Source organism: Bactrocera dorsalis, chromosome 4 (genome assembly GCF_023373825.1).
Source record: "Bactrocera dorsalis isolate Fly_Bdor chromosome 4, ASM2337382v1, whole genome shotgun sequence".
Lineage (NCBI taxonomy): Eukaryota > Metazoa > Arthropoda > Insecta > Diptera > Tephritidae > Bactrocera > Bactrocera dorsalis.
This window is the reverse complement of record NC_064306.1, coordinates 56,574,890-56,591,316: the sequence shown is the minus strand read 5'-3', so window position 1 is coordinate 56,591,316 and position 16,427 is coordinate 56,574,890. Positions and strand designations below refer to the sequence as shown.

The window sequence follows — 16,427 nt, the reverse complement described above, 5'->3', positions numbered from 1 at the left end:
ACAGCATATACCTGAAAAAACTTCCCTCAATGAAGTAATATAATATAACATATCATCCACTCTTAATGTATTGCCCCAATTTAGTTTTGTTTACCGATGCCTAAGGCATATTCTTAAGGTTTGTATAGCCAAAGATCATTTGCAATGATAACCTATAAAAAAATCAATTTCGGAACCCATGGTCAACCATATCAAGTTGTGAAAATAGATATGTATAGGTAATACGTTGCGTAAGTTTCCAACAAGCCCTGAACTAAAATCACCAAGGAAATCATTAAAAAGTCTATACTAGCGTCATGTGGTGCATATCACTACAAACAGTAATCCATGAAGTTTGAAAATCGTGGAAAGAACTAAAGATACTAGCAAAAAATAACAAGCCTAGATGGAATTGCTTTATAAAGATGATCCAGTGGGAGAAACAGGTAATTATCATGATGAATAGGAGAGTAAGGTTTTTAAATATGAAAAGAAAACACATAATAATCCGTTTTCGTTTCACCTTTTCTGTGCTCCATATCATTGAAAAATTGTAGATTGGAAAATCACAAGAGAATTAGCGAAATGAAATCGTTTACACAAGAGTATGTGGCTGCCTTCGTTTCAAAAACCGGGAAAAATTATTTAGAAACGTTGTACAAGCCTAGAATGAGAATGTTTCAAAACCAAGTATTAATCAAAATGTGTTGAGTCAATCGATAAAAGATGTTGCGATTATCTGCTATCCCTTTGATGCCAACACAACGATTTGCTAACACTGTTTCTCTAGGTTTTTCGATGTTGTATAAAAAGAGGTGGAAAGAGCTAGATATATGAATTTCAAGCAATATTGTTGTTAAATTTTTTTCATGATAAAAGTCGCCAGACAAACTTAACACCTGCTAAAATCGAGCCTCGCACGAACTAAAACAAAGTTGAACTAATCTCGAAAATAAAATTTTGATACGGTTTGTAACACTCCGAGTTAAATTTGATCAGATGGTTAGTTTGTTCGATTTGATACTCTCTAAAGCATGGAAAAGCAAAGACAGTTGTTTTAGAGATCACAATGATATATATTAATTAACAATATTCCTTTATTATTATATTATAATAAACAAATAAGTCTGTCTTCCCAACGCGTATATTAAGCAGAGACAATGGCTCCTAAAACTCCTTTATAAATTTTTATTCTTAAAATATTCTGGCTTTTCATTGGTTCAGCCTTTATCTGATATATTTTAGAAGCAATAAAAATAGTTATTACATTTTTCAAAAATGTCTAAAATTTAAGATAAATGACTAATTGAACTTTTGAATCATGGAGTATCACTTTCCCTCCAGAAATACTTTACCACAACTCTTCAAAGAACGTCAAAACCAGATTAGAACTAACTAAGAGCGTGTGTATGCAGATGCGTCTTTGATAAAGTTTCGTTTGACTTGTTTTAATAAAGTTCAATTTGTTCAAACTTAGGACCTGCGGTTATTGCCAACTTAATTATTACAATAATGCAATTACAGCAACAACTTGAGAACATGCAACGTATTCACCTTGCTGCACACACAGCGCTGGCACTTCAACTTCAACTAAACAAAAACAAAACTAAAACCAAAAACAAAAACAAAAATAAAACATAGAAGACTAAAACCAGAAACAAAAACAAAAACAACAAAGTGAAAGTCTGTCTTTTTGGACTTGAACAAAAACAAAAACAAAGTTTGCTGGCTCCTCACCCACAAAATGTCAATGCAAAATTCAATTCACTAATGAAATTAAATGCAAATTTTTGTCTTTTTTTCAGCTTTTTTATTTTTATTTCTTATTGTTGCTGGTATCTTGCACTGCGTTTTTCATTTTTTAATGTGCAGAAAAATCCGATTACAGTTTCTTATTTTTTTGTTTTGTTTTTCATAAAATATGTGCATATCTAAGAGAAAACAATAATAATATGCAAATTTTACATTATCTCTCATTGTTTCCACTTTCTCTTTCTCTTTTCCATATGATGCCATTTGCTTTGCGTGGCGCTTTCCTGCCGCACAATGTCATTGTACCGTTGCGTCTTCCTGTCGGCACAGTTTCCTGCAATGCGCGCGCTCTCCATCTCATCGGCGGATGCATTCATTCTGGTGTATGATGTCACCGATGCGTCCACATTCGAGGAGGTGCGCATGAAACGCGATCAAATACACGAGACCAAAGCGACCACAGCTGTGCCCATTGTGGTGGTGGGCAATAAAATTGACCTAGTTGCCGAGAAGGAGGACGCCAGGAAGGTGAGTGAAAGTCCATTTTTTTATACAATTTTTATTTAGAATATTGTCTCAAAACTTGACTTGAAGATTTAGTTAGGGAAATTTGTTGAACATTTGATATGTTTTTTATTTATTGCTATGATATTAATTGTCTGTTTTCTCTAGCAAATCTCAGCTATTTCGTGAGCTCTGTATGATAGAGCTATAAGTTTATCTAGTGTAGCTTTCGTCTTCTCAGTTATACATAGCAACTTGTTGTAGTGGATGAGTTTTTTTATCGACACTCTTCGCTGTTCAGGCACAATAAGGATTTATTGCCCTACATCATCATAATCCGTATTATATTGTATCACTTATTCGGAGAATACACTCACAGTAGGGGTTCCCAAAGTTATTACATTTACTCCTGAATCTAGTCTTTTGGATAGAGTGAGTATTGCGAATATTTCTGATCTCACTTTCGACATCGTAGCAATGTAGGGCCAGCGTTCTTCTCACAACGAAAATCACATCAACGAAGCTGAAGAGATCTCAGAACAACACTAAGCATGGCTCTTAATCTAATTCCAAACTTACTGCCAACGGTTTTGTTCTACAAGAAAATAACTGCGAATAAAGCTCTTAGACTGGGGGAATCCTACCTTTTAGTTGCCAGTAACAAAGGATATTCTATGATATTTCAAAAACTCCCGTTTCTTCTTATTATCTTGGAAATCCTACAGATTTGAATCTAAAATTGGTTTCTAATATTGCCTTCCCTATCATACAAGAGTGGAAAAGGAGCGAGGTAAACAAGGGCGCAGGGATAAGCAGCTATGCGGATGGTTCCAAAGTAAATAATAGGGCTGGAGGTGTCGTCTTCGCTGCAAAACTAGATACCAAAATCACCCTTCATCTATCATACCATTGTGGTGTATTTCAAGCGGAGATCACAGCAATTAGAAAAGTATTCTTGCTCTATATGTATACAGATAGCCAGACGGCTTTGAGATCATTACAGTCTCTTTAAAGATAGTAAAATAATGTCTTGATCTTTTAGTGGATCTGACATCATAAGTATTTCACGATACACCCACAATGGCTTCCAGGACGTAGTGATATCCCAGGGAACTGTGAAGCAGACGAACTAGCCAGAACAGACACCATCATAACATTAGACTCCGGAAAAGAGGGAATTTATATACATCTGACTACTTACAGATATCTAATCGGCAAATATGTTATAAATGTAGTTGAGTCTCAGTGAAATCAGACCCTGATTTGATCAGAAAGCAGACAAAAGTGGCATGGGTGGAACAGTGTCCGCAAAAGCCGATTTTTTTAATTTCAATGGAATGATATAAGAGTTCTAGTAGAAGTACTAACAGGTCGCTGTCCAATAGGCAGATCTACCCACAAACCAGTAACACCTTATAAATACTAGTACTATAAATAGAAGTTGTCAAGAGATAGAATAGTAAGAGACTATCAAACATCTTCTAGTGGTTGTTAAGCTCTATATAGATAAAAAAAACGAGTCGAGTGTTTCTTGACATGTTCCAGAGAATTCTTGGGAGTATGTTGGATTTCGAAACTCACATCGTTATAGTTGTATAATATTTCTTTAAAATTCTCCCGACTCTGTAAGATCAATTATAAGCTATCGGTTCCATATTCAAGGCTGATTTATCTGAGCTTGTCAGAGGTGTGATCTTTGGTGCATGCTAATTCATAAGGAGGGTATTCATCATGACGATCGGTACAATGCAAGCGTTTTGAAAGAAATTTTGAACAATCTCTCAACTTTGATTGAGATCCTTCAACATCACATGATTTGATTGGCATTCTTCTGTTTGCCCAGATATTTGTAGTACTCGGGAGAAATCGTCGGAGCCGTATAAAATGAATATATAAATGATGCCTCACATTAAATAATTATAATTATTCAAAAAATTGTTGAAGCACTTTTGCCACTCTGATTGAGGTATCTCAAAATAATGCCCTTTAAACGCCTCAACCACCTCTTCAGGAATAAAAAAAAAGTCATTTGGTGCCAAGTCAGGACTATTCGGAGGATGACTCATCAAATCTATGTTTTGAGTGTTCAAAAATACAGTTGTTTCAATCGATGTGTGAGAGGTCACATTGGTGTTATGAAGAGTGAACCGTCTTCGAGACTTGGTTTTGCAAATTTCGTGAAAGACAAATGACACTGCGGTTGTGTAGCACTCAGAACTTACTGTTCTGCGTTGTTCTAGTGGTATGATTGTGACAAATCCAGGGTTTCCAAAAAACATGCAACCATTTGCTTAGGAGTGCTGCGTGAGCGAACATTTTATACGTGTAAATTCATGATTTGTCATCTGTGACGGTTTCACAGACGTGTTTCGAAGCACCATATATCATATTTTTTAACGTTTCTCTTGACCGATCGTTACGAGCCCTCTTTTATGCTATTGACAAATTGTGTTCGATCCAACGTAAACAATTTTTTTTACAGTTAAGGGATCAGAGGGGTAATCAGGCTTGTTTTTTTTCATAGAAATTTTTATTCTACAATAAATGATATGTGAACATGTGGTATATCGTGGAGTGTTCAAAATTTTTTGATGACATCTGTCGGAGAAATGGCTGGGTGCGTGAGATGCGTTTTTTCACTGGCGGACACGATTTCTTATGTATGGATCATCTGAAAACACAAAAACCCAATTTATTCTTAAAAAGTACAAGAATGGTTATCGTCCCTACTAGAATCGTTTTTTTTTTATGTGGTGAAGTGGGTTTCTCCAATAATTCTAAGGGTATAAGGGAACAGTAATAAAAAAAAAACAAATTTGAAAAAAGATTACCCTGCTGACCCCTTAAATGTATTGAATACATGCTGGTCCCTCTGGTGCCTATTTCTGTCTCATCTTTACGATAGGTCACATTTCAATCTTGCCATATTAGTCCTTGATGGAGCCTCATCGTAAAAAATTTAATTAAGTACATCGATGCATTCTTGCTGCATTAATTCACCTCGAATGTAGTAAAATATGATCGCCCAAAAATGTTACCGATTTAATTCGATTTTTTGAACGAGGTGAAAATTTTAAGTTACTGTAAACAACATAAATAGCACTCGCCTGTCAAAACGTGCTAAGTCCGTATAACACCAAAAATTTCAAACTTTAGGATAAAGTTGTGAGCCGCCAGATTGCACACTGGAGTTGCCAAATCTCGAAGTATAAAAGGTGACCTACTAACAACAATCCCTCTCTAAATCCCTACAAAATAGTTGCCTAATTGAGCCGCCTGGCACTCGCCGACTAACTAACTAAGCGGCGCTGTGAGTCTATGGCAGCTCAGTGAACAATTTGCTCATTATGCAAACGACTGCTGTTGTTGCTATTGTTTTTGTATTTGTCATGCGCCGTTTCACACATAATTTAGTTGTAATTTCATGTGCCACTTGTTCGCTTAGCCCTCACGAAAATGTATATGCTGTGTACCGTTATTAAACGGTTGAGCGGACCAGTGGGACACTGAACGCGCGCAAATTTCCGCTGCAAACTACAGTTATTATTCATCAGCATTCGCTTGATGGCGAATTCCTAGAGGAATACTTAGCATTGTTGAATGGGTTGTGACATTGGCACAGATTTCGTGTTGCGCCCAAAAGGCACCCTTTCATTCACGCCCCCACATACACTTTCTCATTCTCGCTCGCTCGCTCTCTCACTCTTTTCCTGTTGCGAAGGTAATAAAAATGCAAATTTGCCTTATTTTAAAATGCTAAATTAACTTTGCTTATTGTTGTTTTTATTGCATTTTAGCATTTACGTTTTTCGACTATTTTCTTTTGTTTTGTTGTTTTTGGTCGTAAAAAGTTTTTAACATCATCAACAAATCCTCCAATATTCCTATACAATCTGACTTTTAAACGGATTATTCGACGCTTGTGCCTGATTGCATTTGTTGTTGCTCTAAAAGACGGTAGGCATAGGAGTGGGATGAGTATTTTGAGGAGGGGCTCCGCAGTTGGTCCAGAATTCTTATAAGGCTCAAAAGGAACCCTAAATACTTTTGAACATCCAAATATGCTTCACATTTCTAGAATTATTTTCTCCAATACCAAGTTCCTGTAATGCCTGACCTCTTAATTAGAAAGATGAAAAGTGTTAGAGTCACCTACTACTTACCGATCCAAGCAGGGTTAAATCGTCGAAATAATAGCCTTTGGTCGGAAAAAGTTCTCGTCAATTCCAGTAACATAGACGCAGTGGTTACGAGAACTAAGTTAGTCTTGTTCGCTGGCTCACTATTAATGCAATAGTACGCCTTCTACACAACCTCGAAGTAAACTTCATTCTCCGAAACCTCTGAAACAATTTGCTTACAAACCTTCTTAAATAGTAAGAGAAAACCTCCTCTTTTCATTTTCACCCCCGTTATATCATTCAAGGGACTACCTTTAAATTTTGATTGCACCTCTTTAGCACAAACTTAGCTCAACTTAACCTAATTATTACCATCCCACCCTGAAACCTTTAAAAAGTGTACAAAACCCCCAAGCGATCACTGGTGACACCTATGTGCCTCGCAAGGCAACAGCTGTTCGCTTACTTTAATTTCTTTTACATACCTCTCCGTTATTTTTTCGTTAATATTAAAGAAGTTTCAATTTACTTTGGCATTCTTGGCTTACACGCAGCATTTAATTCCCTTCCATGCGAGTAAATTCCTTACAAATATACTTTGTATCCCTTTTGTTTTGGGACTTTGCTGAAGTTTGCTCATTTGGAAGAAATAAACCAAAAATTATGCACTCTGAGTGGCAGTTATTCATGTCCCTCCCATGAATTTTCGTATACGTAGACACGTATAAATATTTATTGTATGAATATTAGGGGTGTCCTTTGTTAAAATTTAGTGGCAAAAACAATTTTGGGGTAATGTCGGGTATTTCAATCCTTTTCTCCCGCTCAGCAAAGTTAGCCTCCGCGAAAAACGCCAAACACAACCTTTACGAAGGGAAGTATTATTTTATCTGCTACTTAGACTTTTCATAAATTCCGTTATAAAGTTGGCAATGTATACAGCGAGGACAAATTCGCAGTTTCTATAAGATTTTATTTGGCTTATATTGCATTCGATGGACCTCACTCCGTTGGGAAGACTAGTTAGAGAAGGACCTGGCCCAGGTAAACAGTGTCTACGCAATAATAAAGAAGAAAATGACAGTTACTGCCCGAAAGAGAAGTACTTGTCTGCGCGCGGTTCGAACCAATTCAGACATAAACCATGTTCGCAAGCGCACTCATAGAAATCCCCTTAGAAAACAGAAAATGATGTCTAGGAAAATGAATAGATCGATCAGATCAACGTCAAGACTAATTCGAAATGATTTTCACATGAAACCCAACCGTCGGACATCTAATCATCTAATCAACGCGTTTGAAGCGAACTAGGCTTAACAGATAAAAGAGGATTCGCGTTCAACGGTCATGAAAGTAACCTTTTACAGATGAAAAATGTTTCACTGTTAAAGAAATTGTAATAAGTAATACGACAAAATCTGCGTAAAATGTTCTAAAGATGCAAGTTAACAATGTTATACCAAGGGAATAATGTGGTCATCATCCAGCTGCTGTAACGCATTACGTCTATTCAATTCATCGAAAAATACGTTAAAACTGGGACATAAGTGTACCAGTAGAATGTTTTTAAAGTCGTAAAGCAGTTAGGCAATTCTCTTTTAGATGGAGAGCATTTAATCTTCTAGCAAGATTCTGATAGAGCGCACAAAGCAAAAACATCCCAGCAGTGGTTCATAAGCATTATTTCGGGCTTTATAACTGCAGATGATTGGCCGCTTTGAAGACCAAATTTGAATCCATTGGACTAGAGTCTCTCCCATAGAAATGTGAATAGTCTCGAAAATCTTTGTTTCGACCAACGTTATCAATACGAATAGAAACTGTGCGTCTACTATTGATCAATAGCAGTCCTCGAAACAATTTTCATAAGCACTTTTTGGGATGACCTTCAGCTCCTTTACCAAATTTTGATTTATCCCCTCGCTCGACTGAAAACGGGTTCCTCAAAGCGGCAATTTCAATTTAGGGAACAAGTAAAAACCACACGGAGTCAAATCTGGTGAATACGGAGGTTGATCGATGGTATTCATTGCGGTTTTGGCTTTAAAAACAGTGGTCGGCATGAGAGGATCTGTCACTGTGTTGGTGAGCACGAAAAAAAAGTAGCCCAGTGAGAAATTGGAATTAAAATTAAGCAATTTTAATTATTAATTAATAGTATAATGAAAATTAACAAATTGTCTTTTGAGGATATATTCCCTGTTATCTTTAAAAGACTTGGAACATAAAAGGCATTGCATGGCATCAAAGGCATTTAGAACCATAAAATATTTCTCGCAGGGCATATTTCGTTTTGCGTTATAGTCTTGCGTGACGTTAATTCGTTGATGGCTCGACAACGACTGAACGATAGAGCGTAAGCGTACGTGTGAAGTTAGTTTGCAAAATTTTGCTATGAAATGCCGACCACTGCTTTAAATTCGGTCACAATTGTGGCTCGATGCGATAGTGCATAGTGTTAAATTCATGAATTGTTCATCCAGAACTCCGACTATTTTCGACGGATATTCTCACACAAACGCCTTAATTCTGCCAAATAGAACTATTTATTCACCATCTGTCACTTTGAAACAGATTCATGATGCACCAAACCACGAATATAGAAAAAAAAATGTTTAATAACCCCGATTTTTATCCATGGTTGTGCGATCAGAATTCGCACGATCAAGCATGTTCAAAGAGACCTATTTAAGGTTCTCTTTTTGGAAAAATTCAGTTTTATCGGGACTTGTTGAGCAAGAACGCGTTTCATACCCAATATATCTACTAAAATCATTCGAACAGACACTCGAGAGATATGGAGCTTCTGCAGAACCGTCGCCCACTCTGGAACCATATTTGCATTACTTTAGGGTAGCGTTCCATTTTTCTTAATGAGAGATTTACATCTGCGTCCATTTATTCGGTCAACCAGGTCTACTAACTACTTCGATGCGCACATTAAAAGAATGCTTGTTCAGGGTCATCTTCTGTGTCGTTATTTTAAGGCATGACAGCTCTTCAACTTTTTCCATTCTGTGGAGGTACTTTCGGAAGTATTCGTGACCGGATAACAGCTGAGTAAGTCGACTTCTTCGAATTCACGGCTTATCCATAACTTTAGGTACTTATTAGTCTGGCCATCCATCTACCGCGACTCTCATTCTCCCATCTTCGTTTCCATGTTGTTATTGTATGTTTTTTTACTGCGCTCTTCTTATTTTCGGATGTTTTTGGGTCATTTCGTGCTTATAACTAATAATGTATCACCTGACACTGTTCGGCAGGCTGATGTAATTCTGAGGTCTGCGGTGCGATGCACTCTGGCCACTACCTTACGCCGATTTTCTTTTTTAAGCACATCTACCCAGATCTCAGTGTCGTATAATAGAATGCTGATTATCGCCGACATAAGAAGCTTTCTCTGCTGTTGAAGGCATTTTGGGCATCTAAAGTCACGAGCAGCACTATTGTTTTGTATTTATACCATCTACGCTTTGCGGCTTCTACACTTTCAATGACACATTTTATTGCTCCTCGAGTTGATCTGGGGGGTCTAAAGCCCTGTTGTCTAGTGGAAAGTCCTCCAGCTTCGTTGATAGCCGCTTCGAGTCTGGGTTTAAGTAGCATTTCTTAGAGCTTTCCCGCTGTGTCAAGCATGCAAGTGTGTTGATGGCACGTTGGGATCTCCTTTTCCTTACTTGCAGCAGGTGTTGCTTTTTCCAAATTTCAGGGAATATATAAACTGTAGTATATAGCTGCCATATAAATTGACAAGTTCTTGTAAGCAATTTTTTTTATTTATTAAGAGTATTTTAGCTTCGATGCAAGCCGACTTTAAGTTTTCTCTTATTTTTCCGTTTATTTAAGAACAGCTCTAATGTGGCTATCTAAGTTATCTATTTGTACATCCATAAACGCACACAAATATATAAGACAATGAAATTTGTTTGTAAGCATTTTTTGACGTTTGTTCGTCAGGCGCTCCCACCACAGCAGTAAAAGCTGCTTCCGCTTACATACTCGTATACTATCAAATATATTTCTTTCTGGGATTTGGCTTGTCGACAACTCAAGCAAACCGAAAAATCTTGTCGCTTGATTTCGTGCAATGTAAGCAACTTTATTCTTTGCGCACAAGACTCTACATACATACACGTAGAGAGGTGATGCCTAGGCGATATGTATTGACATATACACATACATATGTATTATACGGTGTATAATAATATATGTATGTATAAGTTTATAATATATATATTTTCCCCCAGCTACTTTCGCTGTGGGTCAGGCTGGTCACAATGCGTCTCCCGCTCTCATTTTAGGCATCAAACGAGCTACGGGCTATAAATTTCAGCTTCTGGTAAATACCGATAATTTCAGTTACTGTTGCTCTTCAGATTGCCGTTAGCTCCTTTTTGCTGTTTTCGTTGTATTTTCGCCGCCTCTTTTTATTGGCCCTCCTACTTACGAGCGCATACATACAGGCATACGTATATATATACATTATATATATATTTACTTATAAGGCTTGTCTACGGGATGGTCCTTTTCGCCCCCTCCACTCAGTTGTTGTTGTTACATTGTTGCTTTCTCATGTCGCACGCATCATTTCTCACTGAGCCGTCGCTTTATCAACCAACTTAACTTCATATAAATACTTATATGCATATGTTTGTATGTGGTGTATGCGCTTGGCTTAATAAATTCTTTGCCGCTTCAATTATTACATGATTTAATTCATTCGTTGACATAATGGGATTTCTGCACATCTTTCGTACACTTTATTTAATGATCTTACTTGTAGTGGCCTTGGTCCGGGCGATTAGTCATTTTGTCATAATTCGAAGACATTTGTAGGGTCTTAAGTGTAATATCCTTTATTTATTGTTGGCTTTTTGAAGCTATTAAAACTGGTTTAATTGGTTTGAAAAGATTTAGGTTAGATTTGGTCACACGTAAAGTTAATAGTTTACCCGGAGATGGAAGAAGATATTGAAAAGATTGGCAAATGGTGCAAGCTATCTGCATTCTCTTCAGCTAACTTTTTTCTGTCCAAAGCCACCAAAACACTAATGATATGCAGACGCCTTTCCAGCAGATTCAGGGGGCAATCCAGGTATCATAAGGTGGCTGTATATCATGTTAGTAAGACCCATTGTCACTTATAGAGCGGTTGCTTGGGCATCTAAGGCAATGCAGTTCTCCTTAGGCCTTCAACTATCGACATTGCAAAGACTTGCCTGTGTCTGCGCTTTAGGGGTTATGCCGACTTGCCCCACTGAAATCATGCTGGAGCTAACACCGCTGTATCTAGTGATTGAATTATAGCGAAACGTACCATGCTACTAATGGCAGCAGAGATTTTCGGAAGGGAAGACAATTAAGCTGCGTCTCAACAAATGAAGAACTTAAGAGAAAACTCTCCACTGGCCCTTCTTCCAAAGGACCGCGTTACAAAGAGGATTAACTTTACAAAGAATTTTAAAGCTACTTTTGGCAGTAAGGCGGAGTGGAATGACTCCTCCTCAGCAGTATAAAAAGGCTGAGAGGCAGCACTATCCAGTGATACACTGACAGCTCGAAAACACCGGAAGGCATTGGAATAGGCAATGCGAGACCGCATACCAAATTATCCATACCAATGGAACGTGCTCCAAGTATTTTTCAGAGACAAGTCTTTGCTATAACTCAGTGTGCAAAAATCAATCTTCACCGCAACTATCGCAACCAGCGTATCGCCATACTAAGCGAAGATTAAGAGGCACTAAAGGCGATCTCAGCATATGGGGTTTAATCGCTTTTCAGTGTACAACCGGGTACACCCAATCTGGATGCCGGGGCATAAAGGGGTAGCCGGCAATGAACTAACCAACGAATTAGCCCACTCTGCGGTAGCGTCCGAGATGATGGAGACAGAACCATGCATTTCAATGGCTCCCACTTAGCTATTAAGGAAATGCTCCGCATGGAGGAGGTAGGGGGGAGAGAACAACATTGGCAGCAGGCAGCAGGAATGCGCCAAGCCAAGCTGCTTCTGGGAGGGTAAAACCTCGCAAAGTTTAATAAAAGGATCAACCTCCCCGAGACAAATTTCGCCTCCTTATCGCACTCTATACAGGGCTCTGCAGGTTCAGTAAGAACTTGTCCCACATGGGCATAGTCTCTTACACAAACTGTCGGTTCTGCGACATGGAACAAGAAATCCCAGAACACCTGATTCTGGATGACTCAGCAATTTGCAGAAGCTTTCTAAAGGCTCTAGTTTTCATCTACGTTCAGGATGCTGGACAATAGACCGTAGGTCGCAGTGCAAAATCTCAGTCTTCACTATTTATCTCTCTATCTATGGAAGTTACATCATTTAGAGATAATCATTACCACAACGATATTCCAGAAGGAATGAAGCCCTCGAGTGAGTTTCAACTAGAAAGTTCGCCTTTTTTCTTTACTGGTAGACACCGATTACGCGATTATAGGCGAGTGAACAACAGCGCGCCAGTCGTTTCTTCTTTTCGCAAGGTGGCCCCAATTGGAAATGCTAAGCGAAGCCAGGTCCTTCTCCACCTGGTCTTTCCAACGGAGTGGAGGTCTTCCTTTTCCTCTACTTCTCCCGGCGGCTATTGCGTCGAATACTTTCAGAGCTGGAGAGTTTTCGTCTATAATGTAAAGATTACTACTTAATGGCTCAGTATAAGCTACATTTAATCATAACTTATCCTATGATCTTTGCCATTCCAAATCTTATCTACAACCGAGTTTACTGAGTTCTCCATAACCCTAGAGTTAAGTATAGACACAAGCTTCTTAGGAGCGGCTTATCATAATCATTGTAAATAAAAAATGAGGTCCAAGCTTTACAGTCTTGAACAAACCGTCAGATTTAATTTAATTTATATGCTCAGAACAAACCACAGCAAAATCGCTGAAAACTGTAAAACCAATGACCTTTAAAGATAGGGATCTCTTGTCTTTGAAACATCTTCAACATTTTGCTTTCGCTAAACCAGAGTTTTAACTTCTTGCATGTCATCCATTCGAAGCGTTTCGTCAATTTAAGATGGTCTTTTGATCCATAACCAAAGATTTTTACTATCGGATCGAGGTTTCAACAGACTAAGTGAGAAGCTCGGTGATCTCTATTGCAAAGATCAGCTCCGAACCCTAATCTTATCAAAAAAAAAGCGAATATCCCAAGTGCATCATGAAACTCCACTAGGCATCTTTACTTCAACGAAAGCCATCTTCTTTGAACGGCATTTGTGGCAATATCTTACATATTGGACTAGATATCCTAGTCCTAGTCCTTCTAGATTTCATGTCGGTTGACCAGTACGGTCAATCTCTGGATAATGCTCACCCGTTCTCTCAGTATAAGTCTGTTACTTGAAAGAGAGCATTGAGAAAGAGAGATAGTAAAGGAAGGAACGATATGTAGTAGCAATATTCAGTAACTTTATGAAGGAAGGTAGACTTTGGCGTATAGGCTCTTTTGTGATAATAAGTCAATTTATTATATATAAATATTGGAATATAATTTATTATTAATTTATTTAACAACTTTTGATTATTCATTTATTACAATTAATTAAATTTCGTCGTTTCTTGTTCTTAACTTTTCCTCCCTTAGGTTGAATATGCCACCACAGAATCTGTGGTCACTCTAGACTGGGAAAATGGCTTTGTCGAAGCGTCTGCGGCGAAGAATGAAAACATCACACAGGTGAATATTTAAAATTTAATAAAATACCTGACTCTCTTCACAACAAACAAAAAAAAGCATTTATTTAATCCCCAAAACTTCGCACTTGCAGGTCTTCAAAGAGCTGCTGTCACAGGCGAAAATCACGTACAATCTGAGTCCAGCACTGCGGCGCCGACGACAATCGTTGCCACAACAAGTGGGCAACAATGGAGCGGGCACGCCCACCCATCACCATCATCCATCGCATGCAGCCAACACGTCGGCAGCGGGCAGTGCACACGGCTCCACATTGCCATCGCATGCGCCAACAGCCGCGCAAATACAACATTTGCAGAGGATACAGGAGCGGAGTTTGGGCAGCAAACGGAATTCGTGCACAATATCCTAAAGTCAATATGCAGCAGCGATGGGAGCGGCAGTGGCAGTGACGAACTACTGAAGAAATGCACATTTATCTGCAAATGCATACATACATACACACAAATAGGTAAATGAAGACTCGCCCATACACTAAGCGACAATTGAAGGTTTACAGTCACAAGTAAATATTAAAATTAAATTACATCAGCGTATTTTGTTTATTATTTCTTCTTCTTCTTTATTGGCGTAGACAGCGCTTACGTAGTTATAGCCGAATTTTCAACAGCACCACCGTTTTCTTCCTTTCCTTGGGGGGTGTTTGTTATATCGCGGGTCCAAAGCCCAGTACACAACCCTGGGGAGGGATGTTTCACCTTCTCACTTTAGCTCGCCTTCAAAGGGGTGTTTTTTGGTTACCCAGTCGATACTTGGTCTAAGACCAAAAGTCGTGAGCTGCTTGAGTCATATTTAGAAGAATCGCTTCTGGCCATTCCCAAGAGAATGGCGGTCAGAGAACTTTCCTCACTTGCGTGAACTTCTACACATGACTCCATCCTCTATTTATTATTATATTATTTCATTTAACTTTTGGTATTTCGACTCATTTAGCAGCCTTTAAAGACACGGAGCTTCCCAACATTTTTACTTTGCTCGCCTTATGCCCCACATTTTATTGCCTATGTAGATACAACCAAGTTTTTTCAACAGAATTTAAACCACGATTGTATATTTTTATCGTTTCTTGGTCGCTTGGAACTGCAAGGTTGATAAGCCGGCGATGAGAGATATCCTCGAGCCGCTCATATTGGAGCAGGACGAATTGGTTCTCGGTTGTCATCTTGCGGTTCTTGACAACCAGGTCCTCTGAGTGTACGATATTCTTCTGGCCTAGAGGATGTTAGAACGCAGGGGATATACTGAACTAGTACTTACCCTTAGAAAAATTATCTTGTCGCAATCATAGGAGTTCTTACAGGATATTTTCTAGTCCGACGCAAATTGTAAAAGTTGTATGGAAGAAGGCGAGGTAGAAACATGCAAACAATCCTCTATTATCTAGCCTGAGATTGAAACCTCTCGGTAGTGATATCTTCGGCGAACCAGGAGACATAGCAGAAACTGACCTTAGCCGCCTCAACAAATTTGATATCGGTTCAAAACACTTTTCGGGTTTATGAAGCTGTTTATAATTATTTATAGAAGGTTTTAGGAACAACAACGGGCAGTAGTTCTGAGAAATTTTTTTCTAGGATCGATGACAAAATACTTAGATGTAAACAAATCCCGCGATATGAGTTAAGTGGCTCGAACTTATATCCTCAAGTTTGGATACCAAAAATTGCCCGGACGCAGATAAATCTTTGTGAATGCCGTTAAGTATAAAATGGCTCTCTTCTTCTCCTTCTTCTTCTTCTTTAATGGCTCTCAATTGTCCTCCATAGTTTTGGCCTTGTTTGTGTTGCATGAAATGTGGGCACTTCATGCAATGATGACTTTTTTTAGGATGAGAAATAACTTCAACGTACTGATTTATTCCGTCTTATTGGGATTTTCGGTAAGCGTTTAGGTGTAACGCTAATCCCAAAGGTTTTGAATCATATATTTTTTATGGTTATTTCTCCCCGTTCCTCAGAAATCAAGACATTTATTCCTAAATCCAAAAAAAAGAGAATGGAAAACAAACAAGATATCGTCAGTTCAGGAAGTGTACCAAGTTTCTACTGAAATTTCCATGAGGTCTTTATTTAATAGATTATGTTTAGGGTATGAGATCCCTGGTCCACTTTTTAACCTTCCACAATCAGATTCTAGTTTTCGTACAACTGAAGTTAACTTTTCTTTTCCTTCTTTATTTCAATAAATCTTTGGACCAGAAAATCACCCAGCTGTGCACTTTCACTTGTCGCTTAGTGTACCCACATAAGTTTAGCATATGAACGATTGGGCACACAAAAAACGAGCCGCACAACTTCGTAATGGACATTGATTACGGCAGCTAAAAGCAAATGTTTGTATGTATTGTAAAC

At 38.3% G+C, this 16,427-nt stretch overlaps 1 protein-coding gene across 1 annotated transcript in view; it reads left to right on the top strand.

Annotated features, from left to right (window-relative positions):
- LOC105224321 (ras-related protein Rap-2a) overlaps positions 1 to 15,253 on the top strand; it is a 104,672-nt gene extending 89,419 nt beyond the window's left edge. Inside the window, exons 4-6 of the mRNA XM_049455430.1 lie at positions 2,062 to 2,259; positions 13,966 to 14,058; positions 14,150 to 15,253. Coding sequence (XP_049311387.1) covers positions 2,062 to 2,259; positions 13,966 to 14,058; positions 14,150 to 14,428 — 570 coding nt within the window. The 3' untranslated portion in view covers positions 14,429 to 15,253. The remainder of the gene's footprint in view (positions 1 to 2,061; positions 2,260 to 13,965; positions 14,059 to 14,149) is intronic.
- Positions 15,254 to 16,427: the final 1,174 nt, after the last annotated feature.